General features: G+C 46.7%; 2 protein-coding genes across 4 annotated transcripts in view; both read right to left on the minus strand.

The window, feature by feature from the left end:
- Positions 1-4,824, minus strand: part of LOC118370544 (phosphatidylinositol transfer protein beta isoform) — a 42,815-nt gene extending 37,991 nt beyond the window's left edge. The window contains exons 1-2 of the mRNA XM_035755580.2: positions 4,763-4,824; positions 4,477-4,590 (exon numbers count right to left, since the gene is read on the minus strand). Coding sequence (XP_035611473.1) covers positions 4,477-4,568 — 92 coding nt within the window. The 5' untranslated portion in view covers positions 4,569-4,590; positions 4,763-4,824. The remainder of the gene's footprint in view (positions 1-4,476; positions 4,591-4,762) is intronic.
- A 780-nt stretch (positions 4,825-5,604) lies between these two features.
- Positions 5,605-17,598, minus strand: part of LOC118370546 (tetratricopeptide repeat protein 28-like) — a 379,819-nt gene continuing 367,825 nt past the window's right edge. For 2 of the 3 annotated variants that reach the window (XM_052461490.1, XM_052461492.1), the window contains 12 exons: positions 17,438-17,578; positions 14,052-14,196; positions 13,737-13,916; positions 13,026-13,555; positions 12,553-12,800; positions 11,707-11,831; positions 11,272-11,503; positions 10,463-10,539; positions 9,275-9,298; positions 8,308-8,437; positions 8,061-8,168; positions 5,605-7,951 (listed from right to left, as the gene is read on the minus strand). In XM_052461490.1, coding sequence (XP_052317450.1) covers positions 6,342-7,951; positions 8,061-8,168; positions 8,308-8,437; positions 9,275-9,298; positions 10,463-10,539; positions 11,272-11,503; positions 11,707-11,831; positions 12,553-12,800; positions 13,026-13,555; positions 13,737-13,916; positions 14,052-14,196; positions 17,438-17,578 — 3,550 coding nt within the window. In that variant the 3' untranslated portion in view covers positions 5,605-6,341. The remainder of the gene's footprint in view (positions 7,952-8,060; positions 8,169-8,307; positions 8,438-9,274; positions 9,299-10,462; positions 10,540-11,271; positions 11,504-11,706; positions 11,832-12,552; positions 12,801-13,025; positions 13,556-13,736; positions 13,917-14,051; positions 14,197-17,437; positions 17,579-17,598) is intronic. The other variant, XM_052461491.1, reaches the window with a different exon arrangement.

A 17,598-nucleotide genomic window follows, 5' to 3' on the forward strand; every position in this document is an offset into this window, starting at 1 on the left:
CCAACGGGTTTACAAGGCACATGTGTTCTCTAGCCTAGTGGCATTCAGAATTGTTTGCCGATCTGAGAAACAAATTTGACTAGAGGCATCCTTTCCCCCCCCCTTCACAAGTCAGAGACATGTTACCCTTGCTTTCCAGACTAAATCAATTTGTTCATAGCCGCTATAATCATTCTCACTTTATGCAAGGCCATTGCCTCATGACTTCCTGACTGCAGAAGCCCCCGTCAGTCTGTTTGATGGTGGCAGCAGGGGGCTCAGCTTCATGATGAGATTCTCATAGGGCACATGAGCAATTTCCTCAGTGCACAGGAACAGAAAATGAGTCCAGGTCACACATGAAGTCACATTATGGAAGAGGTCAGAGAGTGAGAAAGGCTGGGGGATAAGACAATGAATGAGAGCCAAAAGAGAAGAGGCCAAATAGTGACAGCCTGAGGATAGAAAAGGCCTGAACAGTGAAGGAGAGACCAGTGGGGACAGACCAGTGTCACTAAAATGAACAATGTGGGGTCCAACAATAGGAACCAGAGAGACTGCCCAACAACTAGTGGAGCCACTGAGGATGTGGTGTGCTCACACAAAGATGACACCATAGCAGCGGTGCGCCAGCCAATGACCACTAATTCTGTGGGAAACACTTAAGTTACTTGTAAACTGGGAGCATCTAGCTGTGTGCGATCAAGTGATTTGAAATCATTGAGAACCCTGATAGGCTAATGTCAAGCAAAGCAGTGTCAACCATAAACTAAAAGTATAGTCATCCTGCTCGCAAACAAAGTGTTAAAAAAGCATTAGATTGTTTTTATAATTAATGATTTGTTGTTGCATTCAACTGCAGAAAATGCTGTTTGAGGTAATTTCCTTAGTATGTGACATCAGAGTCCATCATATGGGAGAACTCAAAGCTCAGCGATGATAAACGAGTTTCCCCACTTACAAGTTGGAGGGGCGTTAAAGTGAATTTTTCCCAGTCGTATGCTGGCATTTACACATTTACAAGATGTTATGAACGCAGCATAAAACCACATAGGGGAATAGCATATTGGGAAGGGAATGCAGAAACATTTCTGTAAGCAACTAACTTATTACCTCCTCTCTTTTCCACCCACTATAAATAAGTCCCACCCACTTTAAGGGGATGGGTGGTGCATAAATTGGGGAAGTAAGTATATTCCATTCACATGTAGGCCTACTGTAATCAGGAAGCCCTTTGTTGATCCATGGTTAATCTTCAACATAAAACCACCAAAGAGTTATGATCATTTACCAAATAGGGCTGTGTTACTCACTGTATAATAATACAATTGACTGTAGCCTTGAAAGCAGTACGCTAACAATTAAAGCATAGCATTACAACCAACCATAGACCCAGCCAAGGATGCTTTTCAGTAAGGAAGAGGACTGCTGTAAGTGCCATAATGTCACATTCTAAAACCTGGAAAGCTGACAGATCTTACAAGTTGTGTGTGAGGCTGAGCAACAGGCTAGCCTGAGACTTCCAGCCCCGTGTTACACACTAAGTCATGTTGGGAATGTATTTGGTCTTTGCGTTTCTAACTTTCTCACTCATTATTCACAACTCATTCAAGACCATCTGTAATCATAGTGTATCGAAATTAAATGTAGTGATTAGAAACATTCCATTTAATTTATAATCAAAGTTACACAATACATTATTTACCATTCATTTATATCTAAACACAACCAAAACAAACCTGATGTAATCATTGCTTGCTATGAATATGGGATCAAATACTACACTTTTGAATACTTTAATACACATACACCGCTCTTTCCATATCATAGACTGACCATGTGAAAGCTATTATCCCTTATTGATGTCACTTGTTAAATGCATTTCAAATCAGTGTAGATGAAGGGGAGGATAAAGGTTAAAGAAGAATTTTAAGCCTTGAGACATGGATTGTGTATGTGCCATTCAGAGGATTAATAGGAAAGACTAAATATTCAGGTGCCGTTGAATGGGGTATGGTAGTAGGTACCAGGCACAACAGTTGTATCAAGAACTGCAACGCTGCCGAGTTTCACACGCAACAGTTTCCTGTGTGTATAAAGAATGGTCCACCACCCAAAGGACATCCAGTCAACCTGACAACTGTGGGAAGCATTTGGAGTCAACATTGACCAGAATCCCTGTGGAACGCTTTTGACACCTTGTAGAGTCCATGCCATGACAATTGAGGCTGTTCTGAGGGCAACTCAATATTACAGACAACTCTCGGGTCGACCAAGATGTTGTTGTTTTTTTAAGTTGGGGACATCCCTAAACCACTGACAAAAAAGCCTAGATATAAGCCTAGTTTTTATGTTCAAGTCATAGTGATAGCCTAAGCAGCACAGTACTAGTTTATTAGGCCTTCATAAGAGGCAGGGCATAGCTGCAATGGATCCCTTTAAGTTAAATAATCATCTTCCTGAATCAGACTGGGTTAGACCTACTGGTTGTTGAGACTGGGAACCATCAACACCCCACTTGACAGTGCAGAGTGTCTGATGCACTCGTCATTTCTCTGACAAGCAGATTTTTCCTTGGTCAGCAGTATGGTCAAAGTTCATGAACCACCAGCCAGCCAGGAAGACTTCATCAGGTGTCATCTCAAAGTTTACAAAGTTGGCAAGCCTGTCTAAACACAAACACCTGGGAATTGGTGTTTAACAAGATAGTAGAGTTTTACAGAGAGTGGAGTGGACGTTATGTACTGCCTAGAAAGGGTGCCTCGTCTATGCGGGACACATTTAATGTGGCTACCATCCACGTGCACTGCAGGAAGGAGAGGACCATCCTAATTAAAAAGTTGAATTATTTTTAAGTTAGCCTTTTTAGATAAAAACTAAATATATTCACAGGTCACCAAATACCTGATTAAAACAGACTGTTTTCCAATGAAGGTCTACAGTAGCCTCAACCGCACTCTCTGGGGTAGCACCATGGTGTAGCCAGAGGACTGCTACTTTCCATCCTCCTTTGGGTACATAGACTTCAATACAAAACCTAGGAGGTTCATGGTTCTCACCCCCTTTCATACTTAAACAGTAATTTTGACAACGTCTTCCAACCCAGAGCTCCTGCAGCATGAACTGACATGTTGTCCACCCAATCAAAGGAGAGAATGAATCTAGTACTGCAAGCATAAGCTACAGCTAGATAGCACTGCATAAAATGTGGTCAAAAAAGAAAGACAATAGTTGAACAGTTTTGGACAAATTCATTTCTTAAGCAGCAGAGAGATATATTATAGATATGTTTTATTTTTTAACTTTCACTTAGCTAGCTAAAGGCAGCTAGCTAATTTAGCCCACTCAAACACCGAGATCAAACAGAGGAATGCTATTTATGTTCACTAGCTGGCTAAGGCTATGCAACACTGGAATTCTTCCAAGTCAAGGTAAGCTTTTGGTTTCATTAATTTATTGCCACTGGAGGGCGGAGTGTCTGCAGGTTTTCGTCCCTCCACTGTATCCGATTGATGAAATAAGGTCACTAATTAGTAAGGAACTCCCCTCACCTGGTTGTCCAGGTCTTAATCGAAAGGAAAAACCCAAAACACTAAGCCCTCCATAGAATGAGTTTGACACTCCCTGCTGTACAGCGTGATAGTAACAGGTTTACTAACGCGTTAGTTCTAGTAGCTATGTCGTTAGCTAATATGGTGACAACGATGTAGGCTGTGTGTAGCGGTTATAGTATAAAGGTTTGGCTTTGAATGTTTTTTTTCACCTGCTCACAGACAGCTGTTGTGTACTGAAGTCCACAATCGAGGGGAAAAATTGAGAGCGCATAGATACGAGAAGGAATTCTACAATGAGCAAAGGGATGAAACGGTTTGTATGTGGCCGCTATGAAAGTGAACTGTGTGCGTGGGTGATCAGGGATGTGTTCATTCCAATGCTTTTGTTAAGAGCGTCTGCTAAATGACTTAAATGTAAATGTAAATGAAGCAAACAGAACAGTGATAAACTTACCTGAATTTGTCCAATAGAAACTATTTGTAACTGTTTGGACTAATGATTACACCCTAGATCAGCTAGATGCAGGTAAGTGTGTAGGGCAGTATTGAATGTGTTACTGTGGTTCCCCTTGATTACTCCAACTTGCCTCTCGACCTGTGCAACTACTTTATACAATTTCCTTCGTAGGTTAAGTTGTAACAACCTCATGTAATGGATATAGGGAACATTCGAGTATCATGTAGTAGGTTAAATCTGTCGAAGGTTACATTGAGATTGGGTAAATGGAATATGATTGACAGTTATCCAATATGCTGCAATAGAAATAAGGCCATACTCCCTAATCTTAAACAGCACCGAGAGTCACTGGTGCACTGCCTCTTGGGTAGGCAGCAGCCCTCCCTTCCGCTAACTAACGTTAGCTAGCTAGCTACCAAGTTAACGACAGCAAGTTACAAAAACCGTTCAAACTACATATCTTACATTGTTCGCCAAAAAGTTTACCCTCTCGACACTAGATAATGGATATCTATGTTCCATATTGTAGTAGTTTGCTCTCCAGATACGTCGGCTAGCATCTGCTGACTCGCTGTCATCCCACTCACCGGTAGGCCAACCCTGAAACAAGTCGGAACAATTCCCACCTAACAATCACATGCGTTCTGAAACATATCTGCAAAGTTTTAATTTGGCTAAAAAAAGCCACTGAAGAATCGCAGTACTCGAAAATATGATATATTATCGCACATATTAAAGTAATATCAATTAAATATGGAAAGATATTACTTACTATTCCTTGATGAGAACCATCGTAGTTTTTTGGCTGTGGCTACGTATTACCGCTGATGTCATGTGCCTTCATGAACAACTCTCTTATTCCGCCCCTTACCGTCTGTGATTGGTGAGTGGCGATGTTTCTTTAAGTGGGTCTCACAGGGGGTTGAACTTCTGTCATTACAAAAATGTAGGTCAATATTTACTAGTGAAAAGTATCTTTCATATGTGCAGGATTTTGCAAGATTCCCCCTGTCTGTTTTTCATTGATAACACAAACTATTCAACCACACCCATAAAATTGACCCAGGTTTAGACAACAAATCAATGTCTTCTTCTTCTTTCTATTTAGAGAGCACACAAGTCTTTTAGATTAAAGTGTTAGTTTGACCACACAAACTTATTGTATCTCTGTATGTAAATTATCACCTGTGGTTGACTTGTTCATCCCTATGGTAATCTTTTTATCTTTATTTGTGGTAGGCATGTAGACAGGTAAGATTAGTTCTAGATTAACTGTGTGATTACAGTGTGTCCCATAAATCAGATGTAAAAGAGAACAGGACCGTATTCATAAAGCGTCTCAGAGTAGCAGTGCCAATTTAGGATAAATGTTGGTTTTTAGATCTTAATGAATAAGATTACATGGAGAGGGAGGACCTGATGCTAGATCAGCACACCTACTCTGAAACACATTGTGAATATGGGGCAAGGCCCAGGTGTCATTGCACGGACTACAGTGAACAGTGTATAATTGTGTATAATAATTTTTCCCACCATCATTCATTAATGCAGGGATACAGCCTTTTCATCAGCATTCTAAATCTTTAAGGCAATAAAATGAGGCAAAAATACAAGAAAGCAAACATGATTTTTATTGAAACAGTTATACTGATAAATGACAGAGATGGTTGTCATGAAGTTTCCATGTTTAATTTAAAAAAAAATCATGGGCTAAAAAGTCATACATGGTACTTAACATTGAATAGTAAGAGAATCCATGCTTCAGAGCAGACACTCAATTCACAAAGAAATCAGGCAAAAAGCCCGTTTCCATTTCAATAAAAAATATTACAGCGTTTTTTTTTTTTTTTACTTTATCCATCTTTACATGGAACAGTTTTGTTCACTTTTTAATAATATAAAAACGCTTAGTACTGATTGTGAAACACTGGATTTAATTTACAAAATAATAATAATAATATTAATAATAATAATAACAAATAATAATAACAATAATCATTCAATTTAAACAAAAATAGAATGGAGGAGACCAGTTGGAGTGGTTTCATCTTGGCCCACACTAATACACATTTTTGGGGAGGAAATACCGATTGGCATTGAAGTCTACCTGACACACACACACAAACAAACACAGTATCAGGTCTTTGAGTCTTTCTCATTGCCATTTACAGTGTTATGGGCACAACGACAAGACACTCTCTAAGCATTCATGAGCCTCTGAGGGATCACTCTCATTGGCTGATCAAATCCTTTTCATTGTCAATCAAGTTCGAGTGGCCCTCTTGAAAATGCCCTACTCCCCCAGTACACAGGATAGCAAAATACAGGCAATAGGACCATTTTAAAGTGTCTCAGCATTTGGAGGAGGGGAAAAACCTGCCAGGGGAGAGGAACTTGTATCCATTGCCAGCAGGTAGTCTGATTGAGCGAGCACCAGGGCTGCTGCTAGTGGAAATAGTGGGCGAGGGGGCCATCTTTCTGGGGTTGTGTCCGTTGGAGGGGTTCTTGCTGCCCCTGTCCAGCGAGTGCAGCCCCAGCTCCCGCAGCTCCAGGCTGTCTTGGGCGTCGCTGGGGGAGCAGTGTCGTGGGGAGAGGTTCAGAAGGCTCAGCACATCTCTCTTGGCAGAGACCAGGGATCCTGGGGCGCCACGCAGAGCACGGACTGGACCCAGATGTTGTTGTTGTTGCTGGGCTGCTGCATTGGCCCAGAATGTCTTCAGGTTGTGGATGGCCACAACCTTCTCATCAATTACTCCCCGTCTGAGGCGGTCCAGGTCTGGGGCCTCGGCAGGACTGGAGCAGGCAGAGCCCGTGGAGGAGTAGGAGAGAGCTGGAGATGGGGCACTGCCAGCTGGGGACTGGTGGCCAGAACTGGGGGACACGTTACTGGGAGAGCGGGAGATGTGCCCACTATAGGGGGAGCTAGGGTATTTTAGCTTGAACTGGGCATGGCTGTCCAGGGTGGGGGAGGGGTGACTGCTATCCTTTAGGGAGGTCTCCGAGGCTGCAGGGCTGTTGTAACCAGAGCTGATCTTCTGCAGAGAGGAAGAGCGGGATGGAGGTTTGGGTCGTGGTGAGGACTGGGCGCGGACACTGGCGCTGCTACTGGGACGGCTGAAGGCGCTGGTCTCTGAGGAGCGGAAGGCAGAGCTCCGGGCTGTGGCTCCAGCTGCAGCCCCCTCAACCCCAGCCCGCTGTAGACTCCCCACTGCCCGCAGGTGACTTTGGGTCTCCTCCAGGATCTTCTGGGCCAGCTCTTGGGGATCCAGGGGGACAGTCTTCTCTTCCTGGGATTTGACGGTGCTGTCTGTCTCAGTGCTGGACTGGTCCGACTCACCTGTGTCTGAGCTGCTCACCTTGCCTGGCACCTTCTGGAAGGGAGAGTTGGAGCTAGGAACCAGGCTGGTCTTGACAGGGGAGGTGGGGGTGCTGACACTGCCTCGTGACGACACAGACACCTGGTAACCCCGCCCAGTGCCTGAGCTGGACCCCCCAACAACACCCCTGCCCCCGCGGTGGAGGTGGCGCTGACCATGACCCAGAGGTAGAGGCAGGGAGTCACAGTGGCTTCCCAGAGGCTCACTGCTGATGATGGAGAAGCCTTCATACTCCTCGTCATCTCCCCGGCCCCCTCCTACTGCTGCAGCCGCCCCGTGAGGAGAGGAGCGACTGCGGGGAACGTGTGGGTGTTTGTGGGCAGAGAAGTGTGCTGTGGCTCCACCACGCTGTCGATGGCCCAGGAAGTCACACTCTGACTTGGATGCAAAGCTCATGGTGGAGGCCACGGAGCTCAGGCTGTAGACGGAGATGGCATCTGAGGCCAGATTGTCCAGGCAGGGTGGGGAGAATGGTGGGTTGGGGTAGCCCAGCGGTAGGGGGTTGGAGACAGACTGGGCCGAGGCCAGGGACTCCAGGGAGGATGAGCTGTCCAGGCTGAGACGCTTTGGCAGCTCTGTGGAGTCTGGGATAGAGAGGAGGGGAAAGAGTGGGACAAAATTGTAAGAGTATACATTAACCTATCATGTATCAATCAACTTTAATCACTGCGTATCTATAAATACGATACTTACCAAATAGTGCCAGTAGGGACTGGAGGGCAAAGTGCATGGTGCGGCGGTTGGCTTGCTTCCCCGTCTTCAGTACCACCTCCTCCTGCCCCACCTCACACAGGTCGAACCCTGTACACACACAGGACAGTTACTCTACCAACCTAGCACACATACAGCTGTCTTGTTGTGTTTCACTCTACTCCCACTACTGACAAATTAGGAAGTTATATTCGGTTGGATATTGCTTTTATTGATATCAATATCTCACCTAGTGCAGCCAGGAATTCATGGCACCCTGGCAGTCTCCAGAGCTGCACACTGATGGACACCTGGATGGGCAGCAGAGAGAAGTCCTGCTCCTTCTCCCCTGTCTGCAGCTGGACCAGCACCTGGTGGAGCTGGAGGGACAGAGGAGGATGGAAATACAGGTCAGACAGGAATAAAGGAAGCTAAATATACCTTTAACTGGTTCATACCATTTTTTAAGGACCTGAGTTGTGGATATACTTTTTTAAAGCAATGAAGTAGAACAAAACTGACAATTGTGTGATGGTTGTGCTCAAGCCAACTGTTTTCCTCCATACACCAGTGTCCTAAAATTACTTCCACCACGCCCATCTTTGTTGTGGCAGGGGAAATGTAGTTTCTGGCACGCTTAGTAACTCTGCATCTGCCCTTTGACCCTGTGTGGAGTTGATCCTTGTTCGCAGAGGATTGGCTCTTTAGCCTAGCAGGACTACAGTGCCTTTACTGTGGGGCATGGATCAGTGGCTCAGGGTGGTTTAGATTAGGAGGGAACCAAACACCTGTGCCCTCCAGGCCAAACACACCCTCACTGTTTAGGGATTATTCACCTTTGTTCATTAACACCCTTCTTAACCTTTTCTTTTCTATTTATGGTCTGTTTGTTTTTTTGCATCCCTCTGACTACCGGCCCATAAACATCAGTGTGACCTTGACTGACCCAGGGTTGCAAACCCAAAAACATTCATAATACTGCAGAGTCCAGCAGTGGATTGTTGTCCCTGCTGCAGCACGCGTTAAACTGGGGTCTCCTAGAGGTTGTACCTCAGTAACGGGACCAGCATGAGATATGAGAATGTGCTAAAAGAACATAGTGCTTCAACTTCACATGCAGCTGACCTACTGCTCAATGAAACAGCTGATGCAAGAGGGTGGTGTTATGTGGTTGAAAGCAGCGTTGAAAAGGAGAGGGGATGTCACAGCACACTTACCATTCCCACCATATTTTTAACAGCCTTCAGACCGCAGGTTTAGAGACAGGGGCAGGAGAGAGAGAATATGCTTTTAGTTGCATGCATACAGGCCATTCACAAAGAGCAGAGGAGACCAGGTCCAATGGGGACACCAAGGGCACACAGGGAAACAGAAAAACACCACTGTTGGGTAGTGTGTTGTTACACACATACTACACAAAACCATTGAATCACCATACATAGTTGCCTATGCAGTGTGATGTCAGGAATACCTCATGTATCATACATGCTTGGAGTGTTTCAAATGTTATGGTCACCACCAATGTGGAAACAAAACCTCAAATCCCTTTCTGGCTACCGTATTATTAATGTAGACATGGGTAACCCTCAGTGGGAGTGACAGGGTTAACTCTCTGGCATCGTGAGGAAGACAACTCAGACTCAGGTGGCAGTGGTTGAGATCCTACTGGGGCTACTGGGTTGCAGCATGCAGATTAAAGAGCGGGGTTTGCAGGCGGCCGGTGCGTCACGGTCTAACTAACCCATGTAACAGGGTTAACTGATTATATAATGATGCTTTGTTCTGCCTTCAGCCTTCATGGTCCAAGTGGTTAAGTAAGTTCCCAGTGGTTCTGATGATTTCCTCCATAATACACAATGGCTATCTACCTCTTTGGAGTTAAATACTACACTCCACTGGTGAGCAGTAGCGCTGTGGTGCTGTGATGCTGTGCTGTTGTGGTGCTGTGATGATGTGGTGCTGTGGTGCTGTGATGATATGGTGCTGTGATGCTGTGATGTTGTGGTGCTGTGATGATGTGGTGCTGTGGTGCTGTGATGCTGTGGTGCTGTGATGTTGTGATGCTGTGGTGTTGTGATGCTGTGGTGCTGTGGTGCTGTGGTGCTGTGTTTCTGTGGTGTTGTGATGCTGTGGTGCTGTGGTGCTGTGATGCTGTGTTTCTGTGGTGTTGTGATGCTGTGGTGCTGTGATGTTGTGATGATGTGGTGCTGTGATGCTGTGGTGCTGCGATGTTGTGATGTTGTGATGCTGTGGTGCTGTGATTCTGTGGTGTTGTGATGCTGTGGTGCTGTGGTGCTGTGATGTTGTGGTGCTGTGGTGCTGTGATGCTGTGATGATGTTGTGGTGCTGTGATGCTGTGGTGCTGTGATGCTGTGATGCTGTGGTGCTGTGATGCTGGGGCCTACCCGGTTGATAAGCTGCTCGCCTGCCTCAGAGGCGGTGATGAGTTTACACAGGGCTTGGAGAGCTGGGGGCGGTAGACCTGGGAGACACAATCAAAGCAGATGGTTCCTTATTCCTACAAGCTGCATTTAATATACCCTACGTTCAGTAGAAGAGGATAAACAGGTTATACTATCTGTGTGTTGGTAAAGAACTGCTTGATAAGCAGTATTGTAACGTTTGATATTCAATAGTAGGCCTACACTGAACCAGTATCTCTGCATTAGAGACCTCTCTAACATCCAGAAAGCTTACATTAAACTCCCATTCCCTTTCATGCAAAATACATTAGTTTATCATCAAATATGGAGTTTTGTTGAGCAACTATCTTTATTTACTCCCGTTACGGCCGGTATGTACTTCAAAAAAGGTCTGTTTTACAAGCATCTGAAAACTCCTATTCGGCACCAACAATGTATTCAGCTGCTGTAGACCTGAGTGATTTACATTGGAGGTGCAAAATAGGAGTTTGTTTCAGTTGCTTGTACATTTTTATTTAGATATTTTTTGGAAGTACATACTGGCCGTAAATGAAGATAGTTGCTCAACAAAACTCCATATTTGGTGATAAACTAAGGTATTTTGACAGCTGGTGAATGGGAGTTTGAATCGGAGCTTTGTGGTATAGAGAGGTTTTCCACACACAGATACTGGTTCAGCATACACATATAACATTCTGAGAGATGTAGGCGTGGTTCTTTTCATGGAGCTGTTCTCCATCTTACTGTACTACCTAAAGTTCCATGTCCTCCTGCCAAGGCTCAGTGCCTACCAAGTATTGACTGCAGGGTGGTGCTACACTGCTGCAGCCTGTCTCCAGGGTCTGCTATGGGGAAGAAGACAGCAGCAGGGATGCCGGTGCCAGCCGAGTCCAGGCGGAAGCCCACAGCGGTCAGCAGGGCATGCCAGCCTGGGACACCCCCCACCTTGTTCTCCACACTCTGCTGGGACGTGTACATGGAGTTACGCTGGCCGTTCTGAATCCTCTGGAGAGACTTCTCCACCTGGTGGGGACAGGGGGATTTAGAGTAGAGTGGTGTGTGTGTGTGTGTGTGTGTGTGTGTGTGTGTGTGTGTGTGTGTGTGTGTGTGTGTGTGTGTGTGTGTGTGTGTGTGTGTGTGTGTGTGTGTGTGTGTGTGTGTGTGTGTGTGTGTGTGTGTGTGTGTGTGTGTGTGCGTGTGCATGTATGTATGTGTTTGACCCTCACCAGGTGCAGTAAGACTCGCAGAGCATCCCGTGCTCTCTCTGGATACTGTAGGATCTCTGCTAGAGCCTGGCCAATCAGGGACGAGGGGCTGTTAAGCTTGACATCATTACCAATCAGCATGTAACCTGGACAAACACACCCACAAGATCAATAGGAAAGAGAGGAAGAGAGAGATACAGACGGTGAGAATCCAAAGTACTTCTGACACACTTGGGAGTATGGGTGAACTGGGATCTACTCAGTTGGAGGTGACAAACCAAGCCAATCTGAGTTTCTGGAAGTAGAATGTCTCTAACCTGCCCAGTTGGAGGGGTGGGAGTACTGAGTGTGTGGAAGTAGAATGTCTCTAACCTGCCCAGTTGGAGGGGTGGGAGTACTGAGTGTGTGGAAGTAGAATGTCTCTAACCTGCCCAGTTGGAGGGGTGGGAGTACTGAGTGTGTGGAAGTAGAATGTCTCTAACCTGCCCAGTTGGAGGGGTGGGAGTACTGAGTGTGTGGAAGTAGAATGTCTCTAACCTGCCCAGTTGGAGGGGTGTGAGTACTGAGTGTGTGGAAGTAGAATGTCTCTAACCTGCCCAGTTGGAGGGGTGGGAGTACTGAGTGTGTGGAAGTAGAATGTCTCTAACCTGCCCAGTTGGAGGGGTGGGAGTACTGAGTGTGTGGAAGTAGAATGTCTCTAACCTGCCCAGTTGGAGGGGTGGGAGTACTGAGTGTGTGGAAGTAGAATGTCTCTAACCTGCCCAGTTGGAGGGGTGGGAGTACTGAGTGTGTGGAAGTAGAATGTCTCTAACCTGCCCAGTTGGAGGGGTGGGAGTACTGAGTGTGTGGAAGTTGAATGTCTCTAACCTGCCCAGTTGGAGGGGTGTGAGTACTGCTTGCTGCTCTGGACAGTCTTCATGGCGTCTGCGAGGGCAGCGCTGGCCTTGGTCCCATTGAGCAGAGCGGTGTAAAAGGCATGGACGAACACTTTGGAGGCTGACACAGGAACAGGCCACAGAGACACCAGGACACACTGGGCCCCAGCAGCCAGGAAGGCCCTGGTCAGACCTACCACACCGTCTGCTGTCACCTTACTGCTGGACTCCTGGTATGACCTGTAGATAAGATATACACACATACACCACCAACACATGGTTATGTAAACCTCTATCACAAATACTAGACTACTGCTCTGTCGACCACAGCATAACTAAGTAACTATCAGTGGATAACAGACAGTGGACATTTTGCAATAGAACCAGGTTTCCCCCCTCTCCAGCCTCACTTGAACTAATATGTTTCCCATATTAGGCAAGCCGCCCATCTCCTGGCCCACTCACCCCAGCACCACCAGTTTGACAGGCAGCCTCAGGTCCAGTATATCAGCAGCGGTAAGTAGGAACTCCTGCAGGGGAGGGCTGTCACAGATACTCTCTGCGTCGCTCCCATCATCCTGCAGGTGCAGGCTCTCTGGGATGGTGTAGCTGCTCCCAAACGAGCCCTTCCTGCCCCTGCCTCCGCTGCCTCTCCTCCCTCCCCCTGCCCCTCTCCCTCCAGTCCCTGCCCCGCCGGGTACACTCTCTGGGTTGGGTGTGAGCACCAAGGCGGCCAGCTTCCATGAGATGTGGGTAGCGAAGTGGGCACACTCGGCCTGGGTGAGGGCACTCATCACCCTCTCCTTGGTGGCAGAGGATCCAGCCAGGGGCTGGCAGCCCAGCAGCTCAGACACCATGAGGGCCTCCTCCTCGGCAGAGGGCATGGGCCCCCACAGCCAGCGGTCCATCACAGACGACGGCAGACGAGGGTTCCCCACCACCGCCGCCATGGACACGCCCCCGCAGGAAGCTGGCCCCGCCCGCCGAGAATGACTCTGAGGACACATTGAGAGAGGCCGATGATGTCAATGATAGAATGACTCTGAGGACACATTGAGAGAGGCCGATGATGTCAATGAAAGAATGTAACAGGAGCTTGAGAGTGTTACTAACAGCAACTAAAGAAGGTATGTCATTCAAATAAAAGCCATTGTGTCATTTGACTAGGATGTTGACCTTGGAGATGGTCCCCATGCCCCGGATGGAGGGCACAGCGATGAGGCTGAAGCGTTCATATAGGTACTCATTAGAGGAGCTGCCCTTCAGCAGGGCGAAGGGGATGAGGTACAACTCCCCCTCCAACACCAACACCAGCTGTCTGTGTCTGCCCACGGGACCACTGGAATGCATCAGGCCCTGGACAGGGAGAGATTAGTATTGATATTATAATTACTATAGTATAAACACTACCTCTCTCTCTTTCTCTGTCCCCTCTCTCCTTTAAAATACACACACGCCACGCGCAAACTGGTCATGGGCACATATGCTCACCCCTTCCATGGGTGCGATGAGCAGGTCGTAGAGGGCACGGAGAGGAGGTTTGCTGAGGCTGCTTGGTCGGCGGGGCAGAGAGGAGCAGCCATCTTTGGCTGGGGACATTGTGTTACTGAACAGGCTGGTCATACTCTGGCAGCTCCTGCAAAACACACAAACACAGTGCTCATTTCATAAAGAGCAGCACTCTAAACTGTTTGAATAGAGAATTGGTCATTACGGCTATTCACACTGGCACATACGGCATAGCGGTGTTAGGCAGCTGACCAGGCACACACGCGCGCACACACACAGTACTGGTAATGGTCTTTCCAGTTGAGGAACTGTGCCTAGAGCCAGCCAGCCTGCCGCAGAGTGCTGCATCAGAAGTCCCCCCTGGTGAGATGCAGCAGAGTCAGCCACAGCAGCAGTTCCTGTGGGCAATGTATTAATGGCACAACACTGTACTGCAGCATGGCACGGGGGGAGTGATACTACCCAGCACATTGACTCCTGATGTCCTGTCTCTCTTCCTGTTTCTGCCCTTCATAATGCTCTCTCAGACCTGGACTAGAGAGTCCACTTCAGATCCCCTTCACATTCTAAGTCTCAATGGAAGAATGCACAGTTATATTTTCTGTTCTGAGACAACAATAATAATCATTTGTGCTTTTGAGACTATATACATGTCCACTAGATGGCGATGTGGCTCTGTAGCACTGTGGAGGGGAGTGTAGCGTGATAGACTCACTGCAGGAGAGGGAGGGAAAGTGACACCTCCCTGCTAAGGTGAGGTGAGCTGTGTGATGAAGAGAGAGTGATGGCTCCCTGCTCAGGTGAGGTGAGCTGTGTGATGAAGAGAGAGTGATGGCTCCCTGCTCAGGCGAGGTGAGCTGTGCGATGAAGAGAGAGTGATGGCTCCCTGCTCAGGCGAGGTGAGCTGTGTGATGAAGAGAGAGTGATGGCTCCCTGCTCAGGCGAGGTGAGCTGTGTGATGAAGAGAGAGTGATGGCTCCCTGCTCAGGCAGGGTGAGCTGTGTGATGAAGAGAGAGTGATGGCTCCCTGCTCAGGCGAGGTGAGCTGTGTGATGAAGAGAGAGTGATGGCTCCCTGCTCAGGCGAGGTGAGCTGTGTGCCACTGCCACGCTGAGCTGAGAACTGTGGTAATGGCCGCCGTGGACCTATAAGCCTTCCACTTTTTTACACACAGCCAGGCCCAAACTCAACAGCTCACACTGCTACTGCTATCCATCTGCTGTAACAGCCATGTAACAGCCCCCCCCGCGACCCCCTCTATCCTGCCCTCCTGGTGGCCCCAAGCAACTGGCTCTCCTCCAGCCCCCTAGCACGCTCCAGTCTCTCTCTCCAAGGCCCTGGAACAGGCCACCGAGGGAAAGCCAACAGACTTTGTTTGCCTAACAGGAGGAGTGTGAGAGGAAATGGGGGTCAAGTGAAGAAAAGGTGCAGAGGGATAAAAAAGAGAGAAGGTTTGACCAAGAGGAAGGGAAATAGTGAGAAGAAAAGGCTAGAAGCAGAAGGCTAGGAGGTCAAGAGTATGTTCAGTGGCACTTTTCTCTGGGTGCAGGTTGAATGGAATGCATGTCAATAAGAGAGACAGACAGGAAGAGACAGTTGGACAAAGGTGGATATGTCCACTGCCAACTCTTCACTAGGATCCAACTCAGTTGATTCAATCATCTAAATTATATTGCACCAAACAAGCCGACAGACACCTAGAGAGGCTATCCTGACCTTTCTGTCTGTGTGTTTATACGTTTACTGAGCTTTTCAATAGAGTTCTCCTTAACCTTTATACAATGCCTAGGAACATCTGAGAGAAGAGCTCTGTTAGTCCTTAGAAAGTGAGATTACAGATTAGGTAGTCTCTCGTGGACAGATGTAACATAACTGACAACTAAAGAGGAACTTTGTTCATTTGATCACTGATCATTTGTACAATTACGCAATATTTTAATTCTGGGTTTCCAAGATTAAAGATGAGGTGACTTTTAACCTATCAAATTAGCTAGCTCCTGTATATACTGTATATATATATATATTCACTTCAGTAGCTCTCTCTAAAGATTGATGAGGTCAAAGATAATGTCAGAAATTTAGACACCTTGGCACAAACTATACAATCATACCTTCACGCTCCAAATCCCTGTCTTTTACCTTGTTCTTCATTCCATTTGTTGATATAATATTTTTTTGTAATGTTTTTTTTTTCTTCTAATAAAATCTATTCTCTGAATTTAAAGTCATTGAGGTAATAATGTTGCTCTCTCACGTCGTCAGTCTTCACCTCAGACAGCGAAGGGCCATGTTGATGAGGAATAAAATAGGAGAGACCTTGAAAGCCACATTTTATCAAAAATATCAAAACCCCAAAATGTATGACTTTAAATGACAATGAGCCTTTATTCATTTTCCTCTGCTTTAGTGAGATTGACGAGTGGCTCTTAAGCACAAGGGGCTTCATGATTCAGATAGTTTTTGGGGCCCAAAATAATGAGCGGATTATTACTGGCAACCCATTAAAGAGGCTTAATGAGCATGGAGACTCAATTACAGCTGGAATTACCCTCTCATCAAAGAGGAGCTCAACTGGAGACGAGGACAGAGAAACACGACCCAGACACACACACACACACACACACACACACACACACACACACACACACACACACACACATGCTTAAACACACACACACACACATGCTTAAACACACACACACACACGCATGCACACACGCACACACACACACGCATGCTTAAACACACACACACACACGCATGCTTAAACACACACACACACACACACGCACACACACACACACACACACACACACACACACACACACACACACACACACACACACACACACACACACACACACACACACACACACACACACACACACACACACACACACACACACACACACGGACACATATCGCCAATCAGTACAGTGTAAACACATACACTGAATGACAAAGTGATACTAACACAGACACACTCAGTCAAGTGTATATACCATCATTAAATCACACGCACACAATTACTGGGCTCCAAAAACAGATAGACACACTTGCATACAGTTCATGGGCACACACATAAACACACACTCCTAATAGTCGAATGAAGGCAGAGAACTGATACAGGCTTTTCCAGCTCTGCCCTGCTCAGCCAGTTTAATAAAGAGGATTCACATGCATCTGCGATGGCTAAATAAAGGAGAAAACACTATTTTCCCAGAAAGCGAATTATTCAAATTAATTCCCCTACCAAGCCAGATCCTCTCCCTCATCAGATAGCTTTCTTATTATGGAAATGTGGGGGAATTGGAGATGAACAATAAAGGTTAACTGGAGGCCAGTGTCTCACACAGTGTCTGTCTCACCTGTTGAAGAGGTTGTTTCTGGACACCATGCGGAGGAAGCCTGTGGGGTCAGTCACAGAGTTGAGTTTGTTGTTGAGCTCCTCAAACTGCTGGTCCAACAGGTCCCCTGCCTCACTCTCTGTCTCACTGCTGGAACAACCCCTGAGAGAGAGAGAGAGAGA

The sequence above is a fragment of the Oncorhynchus keta genome, chromosome 14 (assembly GCF_023373465.1).
Source record: "Oncorhynchus keta strain PuntledgeMale-10-30-2019 chromosome 14, Oket_V2, whole genome shotgun sequence".
NCBI classification, from domain to species: Eukaryota; Metazoa; Chordata; class Actinopteri; order Salmoniformes; family Salmonidae; genus Oncorhynchus; species Oncorhynchus keta.